The sequence below is a fragment of the Rhinopithecus roxellana genome, chromosome 17, assembly GCF_007565055.1.
Source record: "Rhinopithecus roxellana isolate Shanxi Qingling chromosome 17, ASM756505v1, whole genome shotgun sequence".
NCBI lineage: Eukaryota > Metazoa > Chordata > Mammalia > Primates > Cercopithecidae > Rhinopithecus > Rhinopithecus roxellana.
In genome coordinates, this window is record NC_044565.1 from 43,452,951 (window position 1) to 43,471,344 (window position 18,394).

An 18,394-nucleotide genomic window follows, 5' to 3' on the forward strand; every position below is an offset into this window, starting at 1 on the left:
AAATAGAAGTATTAACACATTACACAAAGTTAGATGGAAATAAAATTTAGGACAGAGTTTATTTTTATTTGAAAAATAATACTGAGAGAACCTTAAAACAGTTTATAGAACTGTTCCATGAAATCTAGATATATAGGAAATTATCAAAGTTCAAAAACAATGTATTCATATGACAAGCAGTTATACTGAAACAAAGAAAAATTCAGTGAAAGTATATATTTTTAAAATAATCCTATTAATGTAAAACTCATAAAATGCTAATTTTAGAAGTCCACATAATTAAATTCACAGGAACTATTTCCAAAGTCTCTTTGCTTATCTGAAAATAAACAGCAGAACCTCACTAGGAAGGAAAGAGTAACATGCATATTAATCTATAATATAACCCCATCCACATAAACCCTATCCACTTTAAAGGAGTCTCACCAGCTATACCACCTAGTAATATTATAGTATCATTAAACTAAGATATATAACACTATTCTGGAGATAATAAAATATAGAGATATTACCGTAAGTAAATTTTATATTGTCTATATATAGAAGTGACTAAAACTAAATTTTACAGATATTCAGCACAGGAAACACTACTTCTAAATAGTGACCATATTATGTGCACATTCCATGCAAAATTCTTACATTCACACTCCATTTTACAAGCAACCTTGATTGATAAATGGATTGTGTTAGAATTGCCTTTAGCAAACAGTAAACAAGCAGATTTAATGAGGCTTATGACCCTGCCCTATGAATATCCTAGGAACTCTGAAAGTATTTTGCCAGCAGATACAGGTCTGGTATTACAATTGCTTCTTCCAGATCACTAAATTTCAATTTTTTTTTCTACTTTTCAGTTTCCTTAACTGTATAACAATAGGCGAGACACTTTGGAAACATAAGAAACATTACCTTCTGCAATGAGCTTTAAGTATCTGGAGAACACATTTTCATAAAATCATAGAATTTTAGAGCTAGAAGGAACCTTTGAGATCACTTAGTTGAAATCTCCTATTTTATACACTAGAAAGCCAAAGCCTATACAGGTTAAGTAATTTGCAATTCTGCTTAATGGCAGTGCTGAAACTAGAACCTAGTCTCTTGACTCTTAGTCCACCACAATTCCCAGGAATCAAGAAGGCACTGTCACAAGCGTCTTTAAAGAACACAGGTATACTAACGTCCACATGTTGACATGAAGAATTACTCTCTACCTGTGAAGGCCATCCTCTTTGACCTAGTAGGCGGCTTTAGAACAGAAACACATGCAGCATAATGGGGCAAGTAGCTCTACAATCAAGGTATTCCTGGCACTGAGATGACAGATATCACATCAAGACTGGCCTTATGCCTTAAGCAGTCAATAAAGAATTTCTTGAAGGGTTATAGGAAAGGAATACAAATATACATGCTGTGAGGAATATAAAAGAAGTATAACTCAAGGAGTTCATTCTAGTTCAGAATGTAAGACAACACGAAGGCAAGTGAGACCTGAGCATTTACAGGCTTAAAATATACATTAGGAGCTATAGGAAATTAGAAAAAGGAAAAGGAAAAGCTCAGTATAAACCAGAATCATTAAGAAAGGTTTCATATAAGCTGCTGCATGAAAAGAATGTATCTGATAAACAAAGAGGTGCCTTTCCAGATGTAAGGAGAGCCTCTGCACCACTGAAATAAAAGTTGTAATCTTAAACTGCATCAACTTCCTCCAAGTGACACTGGGAGATACAAGCAAGTGGGCATTACTCAAAACACCACTATCATTTTTGGTAATTCCATTGTAAGTGAGGAAATCAGGAAGATACATTTGTTTTCCAAATACTAGATCAGCACTCATAAGGCTACCTTTGGAGTTATCAATTGTGCAACACCATATCATCAACTTCCTTCAAGTCATACAGAGAGATACAGGCAAGTGGGCATTACTCAAAACACCACTAACATTTTTGATAATTCCATTATAAGTAAGGAAACCAGAAGGATACATTTGTTTTCCAAATACTAGATCAGCTCTCACAAGGCCACCTTTCTAGTTATCAATTGTGCAACACCATATCATATTCAAAAATCAGCAAGGTTTCAAAGAGAGTTTAAAATTTTAGGTTAGGTGGTCCAAGAGGATAATATCTACCTACCTATCAACGAAGCACAAATTTATAATTATAAACATAGTATTATTCAAGCATACAACATAATGCCTAACACAATAAATGATCAAAAAGTCAGTTAAAATGGATTTTTATTGTCTTTCCTAAAGACGAATCACTTCTGTAAGGACATGTTTCTTAATATAGTCATGTATTGCTTAATGATAGGGATATGTTCTAAGAAATGTATTGTTAGGTAATTTCATCACTGTGTGAACATCACAGAGTGTACTTATACAACCCCAGATAGTACAGCCTTCTACACACCTAGGCTATTTATGGTACAACTTATTGCTCCTAGGCTACAAACCTGTATAGCAATGTTACTATAGTAAATACTGTAGGCAACTGTAACACAATAGTGTTTGTGTATCTAAATATATCTAAACATAAAAAAGGTACATTAAAAATAAAAGATTTGAAAATGGTATAACTGTATAGGGCACTTATCATGAATGGAACTTATAGGACTGGAAGTTACGCTGGATGAGTCAGTGAGTGAGTGGTGAGTGAATGTGAAGGCATAGGACGTTGCTGTATGCTGCTGTAGACTTATAAAACACTCTGTGTACACTTAGGCTACATTAAATGTACTTAAAATTTTTTCTTGGCCAGGCGCGTTGGCTCAAGCCTGTAATCCCAGCACTTTGGGAGGCCGAGACGGGTGGATCACGAGGTCAGGAGATCGAGACCATCCTGGCTAACACGGTAAAACCCCATCTCTACTAAAAAATACAAAAAACTAGCCGGGGGAGGTGGCAGGCATCTGTAGTCCCAGTTACTCGGGAGGCTGAGGCAGGAGAATGGCATAAACCCAGGAGGCGGAGCTTGCGGTGAGCTGAGATCCGGCCACTGCACTCCAGCCTGGGCGACAGAGCGACACTCCGTCTCAAAAAAAAAAAAAAAAAAAAAAAAAAAAAAAAAAAAAAAAAAAAAAAAATTTTTTTCTTTCTGCAATAATAAATTAACCTTAGCTTACCATATCATATTTTATAAACTATATTTTAAAAACTTTTTGACTCTTTTGTCGTAACACTTAGCTTTAAACACATTGTATAGCTGTACAAAAATACTTTATATCCTCATTCTGTAGAGTTTTTCTGTATTTATTTTTTTTCTTTATTTTTTAAACTTTTTTGTTAAAAAATAAGATACAATCACACACACATTAGCCTAGACCTACACAGGGTCAGGATCATGACTATCACTGTCTTCCACATCTCATCCCCCTGGAAGGTCTTCAGGGGCAATAACATGCATGGAGTTGTCCTCTCCTATGATAACAAACAATCTTCTGGAATACCTTCTGAAGGGCTTGTGTGAGGCTGTTTTACTGTTAACAATTTTTATATAAGTAGAAGGAATATACTCTAAAATAATAACAAAAGTATATTATAATAAATAAATATATAAACTAGTAACATAGTTGCTTATTATCAAGTATTATACAGTGTACAAACAGCAGCAGAGGTTTGTTTATACCAGCATTACTGCAAACGCATGAGCAATGTGTTGCCCTATGGCATTATTATGGCTATGATATTACTAGGCAATAGAAACTTTCCAGCTCCATAATAATCTTACAGGACCACTGTTGTATATGTGGTCCATTGTTGACTAAAACATCATAATATGGTACATGATTTAATACAATTAAATAATTTAATTTAAAATTTTAATTTATATTTTTAACCAAACCAGTATAGGGGACGAACTACATTTACTCTACTAAATACGATACTATCACTATTGTAGCAAGTACTACAATAAAAATTACAAACTTTCATAAATAGTCCCTCTCCCCCTAAAAAACTTGGAAAAATATAGGATTAAAAAAAAAAAACACATAAAACAAGATGAAAACACAACAAATATAGTAACAAATGTATACCAAATAGCACAGGAATAATTTTTATTTAAAAAAACTATAGAACAAGGAGACAGAGACACACTAATAAGAGTAGACGTTTAAACACCACTCTTAGCACAAAACAGCTTAGGTGGACAAAAAGTAAATAAAGATACAGATGACATAAACAATATAGTGAATAAGGTAGATCTTTTGGATTTTTGTTGCATTTTACACTCATAAAATAAGACTACCTTTTTCTCAAGCAAACATGGAACACTGACAAAAAATGATCAGCTTTTAAGTCACAATTAAAGCATCAGAGGATTCCAAAGAGTAAACTTATTATAAACAATATCATAATAATATTGTGAAAAGTCTAGGCATTAATAAAAACAGTATTTAAAGGCCCTTCCACATACAAATTTAAGAATTTCCTACTGAACTACTTTTTTGGTGAAAGAAAAATACAAACTTTCCAAAAGAATAAAGAGAACAAAAACATTATATATCAAAATCAATTAGATATAATATAAAACAATAAGGGAGGAAAATTCATAGCCTTAAACTCTTATGGAAGGATACCCAATTGGAGAACTAGAAAAAGAAGAGAAAGGTAAAATTAAAAGAGTACATATGAAGACTTAATAAAGAAAAAATCAGAAATTAATAATTAGAAAAAAGAAAAAATCTCATTAATGAATCAAAATTGAACTTTGTTAAAAAATTAACAAAAGGGACTACTACTGGTCACTTTCACCAGGATAGAAAAAGGAAGAAAACAAAATAAAATTTAAAATAACTAGACAGAAACAATCATTGGAGTAGGAAAAATTTAAGTCATAAGAAACTACAATGCAGACCACAGCATGAATAAATTTGAAAAAACAGTTAACACGTATAACAACTAAAATAGACACCCAAATAGAGATAAAGAACTTAAACAACCAATTTCCACAGAAAAAAGTAGAGAATCACAAAGAATTACCTCACAGAAAAGCAAAAGAATCCAATAGTTTCACATTCAAAGACCAGATGGTTCCAATGTAACAGAAATAGTTCTAAAACACAGAAAATAAAAGCTCCAAATCCTTTTCATGAACAAAATATATTGGTAGCAGAATATGATAAAAATAAAACAAAATTAGAAAACTATAGATCAATATCACTTATGAATATCAATATGAAATCACTTCATAAAATATGAGTGAACTTCAACACTATACTAATATTATGCCATAACAAATTGAGATTTATTCCTTAAAAGTAAGGTTGGTTCAATATTAGAAGCTCAGTAATATACCACATTAAAAGATTGGAGACAAATATGATTATTTCTATAGATGTTAAACAAAACTCGGAAAAAATTCAATACTCATTCCATAAAAATAAAAAACATTCAAGAACATAGGAGTTGACAGATATTTTCTAGACTTTATAAACAGATACACACACACTCATATTCACACATATATTCACACACATATACACAAACCTTAGTCCTAAAGCCACCATCACATTTAATGGGGTAATACTTCAGGCATTTCCAATAAGATTAGGACAAGTAAAAGATGATTACTACCTTTCTTACTACTTAATACTGTATTGAATGTACTAGACAATGCAATTAGACAAATCAAATACAAGAACTGTAAAAGAAGAAAAACTACTGTATCTACTTGCATATGACAGTTTTCTAAGAAAACTCTAAAGACCATTACTAAAACTGCTCCGAACCACAAAATAATTCCGTAAATTAACAGGATATAAAATTAATGCAGGGAAATAAAATTTTTCATATATATAAACAAAAATCATAAGAAATAATAGAACAAATCCATTGACAATATCAACAAAAAGGTATATTTTGAAACAAACATAATAAGAAATATGCAAAACTAGTAAGAGGAAAGCTTTAAAATAATTCTAAGGACCTAATGCAAAATTGATGAAAAACAAAAACATTCCTTGTTGTTCTACGAACAACTATACATCATAAAAATGTCAGGTCACCCCAAATTAATTTTAAAATTTAATGTAATTTCAATGAAAATGCCAACAAGTATTCTTTTTAAATGAAACTAAACAAAATAATACAGAAAATCCAGTATAAATAGCTAAGATAACACTGAAAAAGAAGAACTACAGGGAACTACTAGTCCAATCCAATGTTAAATTACATTATAAAGCTTCGGAAATTAATGCACCAGTATTTATGGCTGGTATTGTTATATAAATAGACAAATCAGTGGGATTCAACAGAAAGTACAGAAATAAAACCAAGTACACGAGGAAACTGAGTATATAACAAAAGCAGCAACTAATATTACTGAAGCAAAGATATATTTTAAAATAAATAGTGTTAGAACAACTGGAAAACTACTTATAATAAACTCTCATGAATAAGAGAGCTTTAAGTTTAAAAAATGAAACCAGGTGGAGCAAATGAAATATCACACATTGCCGACGGGAATGTATAACGGCACAATCACTCCAGAAAACAACTTCGCAGTTTCCAAGTTAAACATACACTTTCATATGACCCAGAAATTCCACTCCTAGTTATTTACTGAAAAGAAAATGAAACATATATCTCCACAAAAGCCTGTATGTGAATGCTTGGCTTATAGCAACTTTACTTATAATTGTCAAAAACTGAAAACAACCCAGATAGCCATCAACAGGTGAACAGAGATCGTCGCAGTTTTCAGTAGAATACTACTCAGCAATAAAAAGGAATAAACTACTAATGACCTACAAAAATAAATCTCAAAAGCATTATGCTAAGTGAAGGAAGACCGACATAAAACAGTACATACGTTATAATTCCACTTACATACCATTCCTGAAAATGTAAAAATATAGGGACAGAAATCATCTCCAGGGCCTGGGAGCAATGCCAGGAGAAGGGGAATGACAAGAATGAGAGAACCTTTGGGAATGAAACAAATGCTCTACATCTTGGTGGCAGTTGTGGTTACAGATGTGGTTATCTGTCAAAACATATCAAACTGTACATTTAAAAGGGTGACATTTACTGTTTGTAAATTATATCTCAAAAAACCTAATCTTTAAAAAGTATACAGATATTGCCAAATTTCCCTTTCACTAACTTTATTTTCCTATACCCATTTAATTTACATTCCCAAAGGGCATTCTAAAAGTGCTGGTACCTTTATCAGCCTCAATATTATCAGACTATTATTTTAGACCTCTCAAATTTGATAAGTCCTTTAAAAAGGGTGTCTCGCTGTTTTGGTCCCCTTATCTTTTCATTTTTTGCAAAGGTGGCCTTTTTTCCTGTTTCTAGGACAGTCATATTCCTTCTCTGTTCTGTTTATTCATTCCTTTCGATCACTGCTTTAACAAGGTATTTTGTGTTTTTCTTCTTATTATTTTTTTAGTACTGGCTAGATATTCTCAAGTATTTGTTATAAATCTGTTTCCCAGTTTCTCATTCACCTTTCATTTTGAAGAAATTTTAAATATACAGATATCTTAAAATTTTAAAGCTGTCAATATTTTCAATTAAGATTTTTGTTCTCTTGTATTTTTATTTAGAAATTTAACCCATGCAGAGATCAAATATTCAATTACATTTTTTCTAATTTTTTATAGACTCATTTAACTCTTTTTTTTTTTTTTTTTTTTTTTTTTGAGAAGGAGTCTCGCTCTGTCACCCAGGCTGGAGTGCAGTGGCCAGATCTCAGCTCACTGCAAACTCCGCCTCCCGGGTTTATGCCATTCTCCTGCCTCAGCCTCCCGAGTAACTGGGACTACAGGCGCCCGCCACCTCGCCTGGCTAGTTTTTTGTATTTTTTTAGTAGAGACGGGGTTTCACCGTGTTAGCCAGGATGGTCTCGATCTCCTGACCTCGTGATCCGCCCGCCTCGGCCTCCCAAAGTGCTGGGATTACAGGCTTGAGCCACCGCGCCCGGCCTCATTTAACTCTTTAAACATGTGATAATACAGTAACAACTAGGTATATTGTTAAATTTAAATTAAGTTAAATTAAAAATTCCGTTTCTCAATATTAATATTTTAATATTTAAAAATATAATCTATGTTTTTTAAACAGACTATATTTTTTACAGAAGTTTTAGGTGTGATTTAGGTGAGCAATGTAGGTAAAACTGAGTGGAAAATACAGCGAGTTCCCATATACCTCAAGCCCACAGAAAGCCTCTCCACTATCAACATCTCTCACTAGAGTGGCACATTTTTTACAGCGAATGAACGAACCTACAATGACAATCATTATCATCCAAAAGTCACAGTTTACATTACGTTCACTCTTGGTCTTGTCCATTCTATGGATCTTAATGACCAAATGATGACATGTATCCACCATTATAGTATCATACAGAATGGTTTCACTGACCTAAAAATCCACTGTGCTTCACTCATTCATCCTTCCTCTCCCTTCTAACCCATGGAGATAGTAAAAAATTGATCTTTTTACTGTCTCTATAGTTTTGCCTTTTCCAGAATATCATACAGTTGAAATTATATAGTAATGAGTCTTTTCAGATTGGCTTCTTTCACATAGCAAAATATATTTAGGTTTCTTCCATGTTTTTTCATAGCTCAAAAGTTCACTTCTATTTAGCAATGAATCTGGATGTATCAGTTTATCCATTCACCTACTCAAGGACATCTTGGTTACTTCAATGTTTTGATGAGTATGAATAAACCAACTATAAGCATTCATGTTCAGGTTTTTGTGTGGATGGAAGTTTTCAACTCATCTGGGTAAATACTAAGGAGCACAATTGCTGCTTGGTATGTTAAGAGTGTCTACCTTTCTAAGAAACTGCGCAACTGTCTTCCAAAGTGGCTGTATCATTTTGCATTCCCATGAGCAACAAATCAGAGTTCCTGTTACTCCAGATACCCATTAGCAGTTGGTATTGTACTCACCACGTTTCAAGTACTAAGCCACATATTGCTAATGGCTACCATATTGGACAGTCAAACAGAGTATTTTCATCATTACACAATGTTTTCATAGAAAAGCTTCTCTGCTTAAAACCTTTTATTTATTTATTTATTTATTTATTTATTTATTTATTTTGAGACGGAGCTTCTCTCGTTTCCCAGGCTGGAGTGCAATGGCGCCATCTCAGCTCACTGCAACCTCTGCCTCCTGGGTTCAAGCAATTCTCCTGCTTCAGCCTCCTGAGTAGTTGGGATTACAGGTACCCACCACCACACCTGGCTAATTTTTGTATTTTTAGTAGAGACAGAGTTTCACCATGATGGCCAGGCTGGTCTCGAACTTCTGACCTCAAGTGATCACTAACCTCAGCCTCCCAAAGTGCTGGGATTACAGGCATGAGCCACCACACCCGGCCTCTCTGCTTAAAACTTAATTGGTTATACAGTAGGAAATGATGAACTAATGTGACAGCGTTTTAACCTCTACATAAATCCATCTCTATTCCCACTAGATTTTGATGCTTCTTTATCTATATTTGCTCAGAAATGCAAATTCCTGCTCAGCCACTTCTTAACTATGTGCCCATTAACATATTACTTAACCCCTCTGACTCTCAGTTTCTCATCCTAATTATTCATTAGTTTGGTACAAAGATTAAATTAGATAAGCAGGTAAGATAAATTACAACATTCATCATGTTATGCCCTCATTTGTAAACTCTTCTGGGTTAGAAGTTTGTTTTCTGAATGTTTCAGTTTCATACATTAAAGACCTTTATTAAAAGCAAAGGTATGTATTTACCCGGTCTGGATTTCTGTAACCCAAAAGTAGATTTGCTGCTTTTATATCACCATGAACATATTCATTTTCATGTATATATTCCAGTACATCCAACTGTGAAAATAAATAGATAAAATAAGGTTATACTGCTATTTATTTAGAACTCATGATGAATTCCAACATTTTGAATATAGAATAACGTGGGTTTTTTTCATATTAACAATGACAGAGAGATGTATTTCACAATTACTGGTTATTCTAAAATATCACATCTTCTGGTTGCTCATCCTAGAAAAAAGTAAAATGATCCTCAAAAATCAAGTATTTTAGTTGAAGTTCCAATGGAAGAAAATCAGGATTCAAAAATGCTTATGCCTAATTCCTGATAGCCCAGGAGCCAAACCGCACTGCACAAAGAGGAAAAACATAGCATAAAATCAGAGATCTATGGTGAAATAATACTGAAGCCCACTCAGCAATTCCTCACCTAAGAAATAATTATAAATCAAGCCTTGAGAATCTCAGAACAAAATGCCATGTCCATGAGCAAAGGGAAAGGTATTCTTCCTCTGTATGGTAATAGAAAACTCGTTAGCTTCATCTCTAAAGCCCTTCAGCCTTGCATGTTACATACACTTAGTACTAAATAAACATTTGCTGGCTTGGAGGATGGATAAATGAGAAAATTAATGCATTGTATTTGCTGCATCCCAATCTGGCATAAGCAGCTTCATGCTACTGAAAGTGAAAAAATGAGACTTAACACCAAACATATAAGACAAATATGTAGCATAAACAAACGTATGCCTGAGTGCTATTGAGAGTTCATTGCCTTTGATTTGGCAAAGTATATTTTATTCATTGCCACAACTAATTATTGCCACCATCCCAAACTCATAATAAAGACTTTATAGCACCCCCCACCATCACATGTTTAAAATGGCTGACAACATATTTCGCCATAATTTGCACTGTTAAAACTGACAAAAGAAAGGTTATTCTTACAGCAATGAAAGCTTGTTCTGCTATGTAAAACAAAGCTCTGAGGAAAAAGAAGATCAGACTGGAGAACCAAAACCTAATTGAGTTTGCAGTGCCAGACACAGCACATTCTGTTACTTACAGAGCCCATTGTTATCAATTTCACCAAAATAGCCTCTTCTCCTAACAACTGATGTCTCTAGGGCAATAATCCTTCATTCTCTAATAATTCCACAAAGGGAAAAGATTTCTATATTGTAAGAAGAAAATAATTTGGAAATGGAGCATGTGAAATAAGTAATTCTTTCTTACCATTCGGATACCTAATTGCAGGACAGTTGACTTTTTAAAGGCACCATTCTGGCCTGAGATCTTCTGTAAATCTATTCCTAGTCTTTCTATTACCATAAATCTGTAACTGTAAGAAAGAAGCATCAAAAAGAGATCATCCTGAGAAAGTAATGCTTGAAACTGTCTATTTAATTTGAAACAAGAAAAATCACACTCAACCTAACTAGGTATAATGCAATCTAAACCCATTAGAGAATGAATGCGCATTCATAATTCTGCTATTCTTTTGCAGAAACTGCTCAGTATTTACTTTGCAGCTGGTTTTATAGAAGAGAAGGCTGTACTGAACCATTCACACTGTTTTACATAATGAAAAAATCTTTTTAAATTAGATAGTACTGAATGCAATTCATTTTGACTCCATGACTTTCTTGTCATATGGCCTTGAACAAATTATTGTCCACACGATTTTTTTTTTTTTTTTTTGGTTTTGGTTTTTGTTTTTTGAGACAGAGTCTCACTCTGTCACCAGGCTGGAGTACAGTGGCACAATCTTGGCTCACCTCCACCTCCCGAGTTCAAGCGATTCTCCGGCCTCAGCCTCCCAAGTAGCTGGGACTACAGGTGTGCACCACCACACCCAGCTAATTTTTGTATTTTTAGTAGAGATAGGGTTTCACCATGTCGGCCAGGATGGTCTCAATCTCTTGACCTCATGATCTGCCCGCCTCAGCCTCTCAAAGTGCTGGGATTACAGGCCTGAGCCACCGTGCCCAGTCACATGAATTTTATATTTGTTTCTTGATAAGATCATGTTTACCTTTTCTATACATTTATAAACATGTCTTTTATTAAGTGCACTTCTTCCTTTTCTGTTCTGTTTGGCACCTTCCATACCTTCTTTCCTTCCTTTCATTTATATATCCACATCAGCCCCTATTCTATATTTATGTATGCATACACAAACACAAACATTTAAGAATTTGGTTTACAAAAATGTGATATTATAAGTACTTTCTCCATCTTACTTTTTTCAGTAGTATCTCATATCAAAATCCTTCTAAGGCAACTAGTATAGCTCTAATGGACTTCTTTTTTTTTTTTTTTTTTTTTTTGAGACGGAGTCTTGCTCTGCCACCCAGGCTGGAGTGCAGTGGCCAGATCTCAGCTCACTGCAAGCTCCGCCTCCCGGGTTTACACCATTCTCCTGCCTCAGCCTCCCGAGTAGCTGGGACTACAGGCGCCCGCCTCGACGCCCGGCTAGTTTTTTGTATTTTTAAGTAGAGGCAGGGTTTCACCGTATTAGCCAGGATGGTCTCGATCTCCTGACCTCGTGATCCGCCCGCCTCGGCCTCCCAAAGTGCTGGGATTACAGGCTTGAGCCACCGCGCCCGGCCTCTAATGGACTTCTTTAATGAGCTACATATGACATGATATGGACATACCAAGATTCAATTAGTCATTCAGTCCCCTAGTGGCAGTCCTTTACTTCAAGATTACTGCTTGCTTTTTTTTTTTTATTTAAAGCATGTTAGAGACCATTTGAACAAAATACTGACATTTGAGCTTATTTTCTCATCTATGAAATAAAAATAATATCACCTATTTTAATAGGCTATTCAAAGGACAAAAAATAAAGTACATAAAAATCTCTGGCACAAAAGGGTAAATAAAAAATGACAGACTTTTTTTCTTTTTTCAAACACTATTAATAAATTATATATAGGACTAGCCATATTTGGTGGTTTTAAAGATATTTCTATAACTTATTTGTTGTGCTTCTCTTCAAGAGATAGAACTTAATTCTACTCTCTCAGGACCAATGGATCTACCTAGTGACTAGCTTCTAGCAAAGAGAATAAAGTAGAAGTGATAATATCCCTTTTAAGATTAGATTACAAAAAACAATGACTTCCTTCTTGAATGCACTTGTGTGCATGCTCTCTCCCCTTCCCCCCAATTAATTGCTCTAGAGAAAGCCAGCTCCTTTTCGTAACACTCAGGTAGCTTATGCAAAGACCCACATGGTCAGGAAGTAAGACGGCCTGCCAACAATCACATAAGTAAATTAAAAGCAGATCTTAGGCCTACCAGTAGCCACATGAGTAAGCTTGAAAACAAATACTTCCCCAGATGAGCCTTGAAATTAATGTAACCCAGCAGACAGCTGACTATATATCCTTATTACAGATCCTGATTTAGAATCATCCAGATAAGCCACTTGCAGTCTCCTCACCCACAGACACTAAGACAATACAAGCTTGTGGTTATAGGCCAATATGTTTTGGTAATTTGTTACATGGCAACAGTTAACTCATAGACCACATAAGGAATAGTTATAAAGAAATATTTGATTATAATAATTCCATTTTACCTTTTTCCCTTGAATTCAGTCAGACCAGATCCATAAAACAGAGGAATTCCTAAATAATCAAGTTGTTTGTGTTCTATCCACTTTTTGACTACAAAGACAAATTTATTTTTAAAAAGATTCATGTTATTTCAAAAGATACTTCTTACCTTTCTACAAATTTATTTAGCTAACCAAAAAAGTAATTAGATCTTCCTAGAAGATAATTTTTTTCAATCAAACATCTCTTTCTAATAGGCTCAAACTGTTACCACTATAATTAACAAAAAATTAGAAATTTTAAAATTAAATCAATAAAAACAAGTCATAGTCTTTGTATATTGATACCATATATATTAACGTTTCAGAAAAAGAATTCATTACCTTATATGCTAGCTAAATTTCTAAACGTAACATATGTTAACTGCCAAAGGATCAGCAGACAGATGGCTTTTTCTTCTCTATTACTTCAAAATCTAAAACCATAATGGACAAACAAACAAACAAAAAACAAATTGGGCAGAAAAACCATCCTACTTTGAAATTATTTTATACAAAAACTGGTTTTGATTAGTTTACAAAAAATCAAATCCACTTAAATAATCAGTTAACTTTCATCATTTTTTCATGACTGTAGCCTATGTTTTTATGTTTAAGACAGCTCTACTGAAAACAATCAAGTTTAATGGATTCTATTTGTCACTCTGACACAGTTTAAGCAATTAGTAAAGACTACAGTCTTAATGTTTAGAAGACTTTATTAAGAAAAACTAAGTTAAATATTGAGGCCAGACCCATCATTCTTACTCTTAAACATGATGTAAAGGACCTTGACTATACAGTCATTACTCCTGTCTACTTCTTTAATGTTTTTCTTAGCCCATTCATATCACATGTATAAAATGCTGTTATTTTTCCTCTCTGTTCATATTCATTTCCCATTCAAATCTTCTAACTGGTCATTCTTACACTTGGTATCCAGCTCCAATTAATTTTCCAACATTCAAGTTTCTAACATTTTCTTAAACATCTTAAAGTTTAATCATTTCCACACACCTTGCCCCAATCCATTCTACAATCGTTCCTTTTTTACACATTTATCTACTTCCCATTTTAATGTTTTTTCCTTATAGCCGTCCTATCCAAATGGTTTACTGTAAAAGAAATAATTTCATTCTACTATCTTTTACACTTAGGGAACTCTTGGTAGCTTAGATTAACAACCTAACATTTTATGTAAAGTAGTAGAAACAACTTTGACTTAAAATATATAACCCATTATGTATGTCATGTCAAGATTTGTATACCATCTGTCTTGCTTTTATATGTTGTAACAGTTAACTGTATCACTTTACAATAAAATTTCTATTGAAAAGAATTTTCCAGAAGGCCAGAAAAAGACCAAAATATCAACACTCACTTTAGCAAGCACATATATGGAAGTAGCTTGATTTGCTAATTTTACTTACTATAGTCTTTTTTTGCAACTCTCTGATAAAATTTAAGTTCTGAAAATAACGGGCCATTTTCTTGATATTCCTATAAAAAAAGAATAATTAATTTTACTAGAAAAAAATAATCCTAAAGAGGGAATTATTTCAACTGTGAAAATATGAACATATATATGTAGTATATAATAGTACTTGAATCACTTTTTATAAAACATAGGCACCAGATTTCCACTAAAAATCTCAGAAAACACTAAATAAACTTGAAGAATCTAATTTTTAAACAACATATTGTACCACTATCCCTATACAGTCTTACACATAAAAGTAGTTTTCTTACAGAAAACACTTATTAAAAGCACTGAGAACTGTATACATAAACATACACAGACACTCACTGTATACCAACATATACATCCGGGTGATACACAGCAAACTCTCCTTGTGATCCAGTCACACATGATACCTTTACTGAATGGTCTACTGTATTTCATTCATTATACTAGGTACAGGGGACACAAAAAGAAATAAAATCCTATGCTTGCCTTTAAGGACCTTACCATCTTGATTAGAGAGGTGGAGAGGGTGGGAGGACATTTGGGAGGGAAAGAGAAAGAATAGCTAGACAGATAACACATCAGGGTAATAGTTGGCAATACAGAAAAACAAAGGTTCTCCAGTGTTAATGTTTTAACAACGTGAAAATAGATCATAACATTAGGTTTACTGATAAGGCAATAGTTATAAAAATTAAGGTGAAAAACATTCTTTTTTGGGGGGGCGAGGGGGCGGGACAGAGTCTTGCTCCGTCGACCAGGCTGGAGTGCAGTGTTGCGATCTCGGCTCACTGCAAGCTGTCTCCCTGGGTTCACGCCATTCTCCTGCCTCAGCCTCCTGAGTAGCTGGGACTACAGGTGCCCACCACCACGCCTGGCTAATTGTTTTATATTTTTAGTAGAGACGGGGTTTCACCGTGTTCGCCAGGATGGTCTCTATCTCCTGAACTTGTGATCCGCCGGCCTTGGCCTCCCAAAGTGCTGGGATTACAGGTGTGAGCCACCGCGCCCAGCCAAAACATTCTTAAAGCAGAAAAGGAAAAAGTCAAATATATGTGAAATACAAATCTATGAGCAACACTTACCACTTTTACTACATGTCTTGCATCTTTCTCTGGTTTATTTGTGGGGAAAGCTGTAGAAAAAACACACACACACACAATGGAGAAAAATAGTTATTCCCAATTACTGAATACCTACCATATCCCAAACACTATGCAAAGCACTTTACATATGTAAGTTTATTATATCATCCCAATAACCTTTTATGGTAGTAGGAATAAATCATCTCCATTTTATACAAGATACTACTGAAGTTTGAGACATTGAATGAATAAATTGCTCACTAAGAGGTAATACATTAGAGATAGAAACTCAAAACTGCCTGACATCACAGCTGATACACTTTATCATAAACCATATTCAAATATTTAAATACAGAATCAATAGACAATATGAATCATATAGATCCAAAATGTGGGGGAAAATATTTTATACATATATAGCATTAAACCCAATATATAATACACAGTAAAATCCATTGATTCAGTTGCACTAAATTAGAATCCACAATGATTCAGAAATAAAAATTGATTCAATTTAAGTAGAAAGTTCAAAACAATTCATACTTGACAAAATTCTAGAATAAGCAAAGTTAAAATGAGAATAAAGTCTTTAAAAATATCTTCTGAGCCTACCAATCAATTACTTTTACATTAAAGAATACATATCTCATAAATTCATTTCAATTTCAAGTTAATCTTACTTCATTTAATTCTTATTTTCCATTTGTAGTTCAGATGGTATAATCCCTACTTTTAAAATCTCCAGTGTTCACATTTTAAAACGAATTAATCTTTTCCTCTACATTACCTAAATTATTAAAAGATTACTGTTTTCAAATCTCAATAAGAGAAATTTACATGTATATTTATTTGTACTGCAAAAGACTAAAACTTTGTCATTCGTTCATTTGTTCACTCTCCATTCATTCATTCCTTTACTCATTCAAATAGCTAAAATATTTATCAAGAAGCTAGAATATGCCAGGCACTGTGTTAAGTGTCCAGATGATGTTTGAAGGAAAGAGAAAGGAAAAAAGGTGGAACTAGTATTGTTTACAATTGAAAATCAGTAATAAACAGACTTGAGAACAGGATCAAATTCTTGAGATACAATATATTTATATATATTAAATATATTTATTAAAATGCTGTGTCCTATCATTAATATTATCCTTTTCTTTTTTCTAATTCTATCAGCTGTTCCCTTTTTTCCAATAATTCACACCTTATACATATGTCACAAATTTAATAAAATATATAAATTGTACATTACAGCTGAGCCAATCACACACCATTTTTTTAACCGTTCTCCAAAGTTTTTAATATCAGTAATGCTACTAGCCAGTTGAAGAAAGTATTATTTCAAATTCTAGCTAATTTTAAATTGTAAACCCAGACCTCTTTACAATAACAAAGAAACTAAACTTACTTATAGTACTTAAAATTATCTTTTCATCTTCATTCATGTTACTTCATTTTTACCCATGCAATAGTCCCAAGGAAACTGCAGGAAGAGTGGATTAGCTAGACCTACTTTCTTCTAAGAAGAAAACTTAAGAAAGTATATACAGGGGACAGAGTCAAGTCTTGGTATAGAAGAAGTGGTGAGAAAACCTTTGTTCCCACCCTATGACAAACTATTTTACTAGTATGGTTCCCAAGGCTAAGGGGAAATATCCTGTTCCAACCTTGGCCCACATAAAACAGTACCTACTCTAGGCAAGTATCTTTGCTACCTAAGGTAGATGTCAGTAGAACCTTTTGCCTCTTGTCTAAAAACAAGTGACCACAGTAGCAAATAAATCTTTAAGCCCAACAGAATGTAATAAGCTAAAAAGTACAGAAGAAAATTGGGAGTTTCACACAGATAAATAACAGATTATGTTACCATTGGAAAAAAGAAAAAGATGTCCAACCAGTCCAAGGCCTGACTCCTTGCTGATTTCAATCATTATATCCCTAATACTTTATAATCTGAATTTTCCTTTCACATTATTTCAAGTGAACATAGTCATGTGTTGACACATACTTGAAAATCTCTACAGTCATCATTTGATAGCTACACAATAGTCTCTATAAGCTTCCACGTCAGGCTATATTAGAGGGTCTAAATCTAAAATCAATAGACTAGAAAGCTCTTACGAGATGGGTGCTTCATGTGAACAAAGAGATTGTTCTGGTTACCACACGGGTCTTTTTATAGTAGAATAAGTAATCAATTAACAAAACAATTATTTTCTACTGTAAGCCAAGCCCCATTATAGCTAGTGAAATTAAATGATGAAACACACACACGCATACAGGGACATGGTATATGCTTTTGCTGTCTGGTGGAGAAATCTAAAATGTCTTGGATTATAAGATGCATCATTAAATACATATATGCACACCCATGCTCATAGCAGCATTACAGACAATTAGCCAAAAGTGGAAGCAACCCAAATGGCCATGGACAGATAATTAAACAAAAGGTGGCATATACATGGAAT

At 33.7% G+C, this 18,394-nt stretch overlaps 1 protein-coding gene across 2 annotated transcripts in view; it reads right to left on the bottom strand.

The window, feature by feature from the left end:
• VRK2 (VRK serine/threonine kinase 2) overlaps positions 1 to 18,394 on the bottom strand; it is a 105,366-nt gene that overhangs the window by 56,271 nt on the left and 30,701 nt on the right. For both annotated transcript variants that reach the window (XR_004054278.1, XM_010377648.2), the window contains exons 3-7: positions 15,927 to 15,976; positions 14,807 to 14,876; positions 13,362 to 13,449; positions 11,009 to 11,114; positions 9,737 to 9,829 (exon numbers count right to left, since the gene is read on the bottom strand). Coding sequence is in view for 1 of the 2 variants with exons in the window: in XM_010377648.2 (XP_010375950.2) it covers positions 9,737 to 9,829; positions 11,009 to 11,114; positions 13,362 to 13,449; positions 14,807 to 14,876; positions 15,927 to 15,976 (407 nt within the window). In the remaining variant the exon portion in view is untranslated. The remainder of the gene's footprint in view (positions 1 to 9,736; positions 9,830 to 11,008; positions 11,115 to 13,361; positions 13,450 to 14,806; positions 14,877 to 15,926; positions 15,977 to 18,394) is intronic.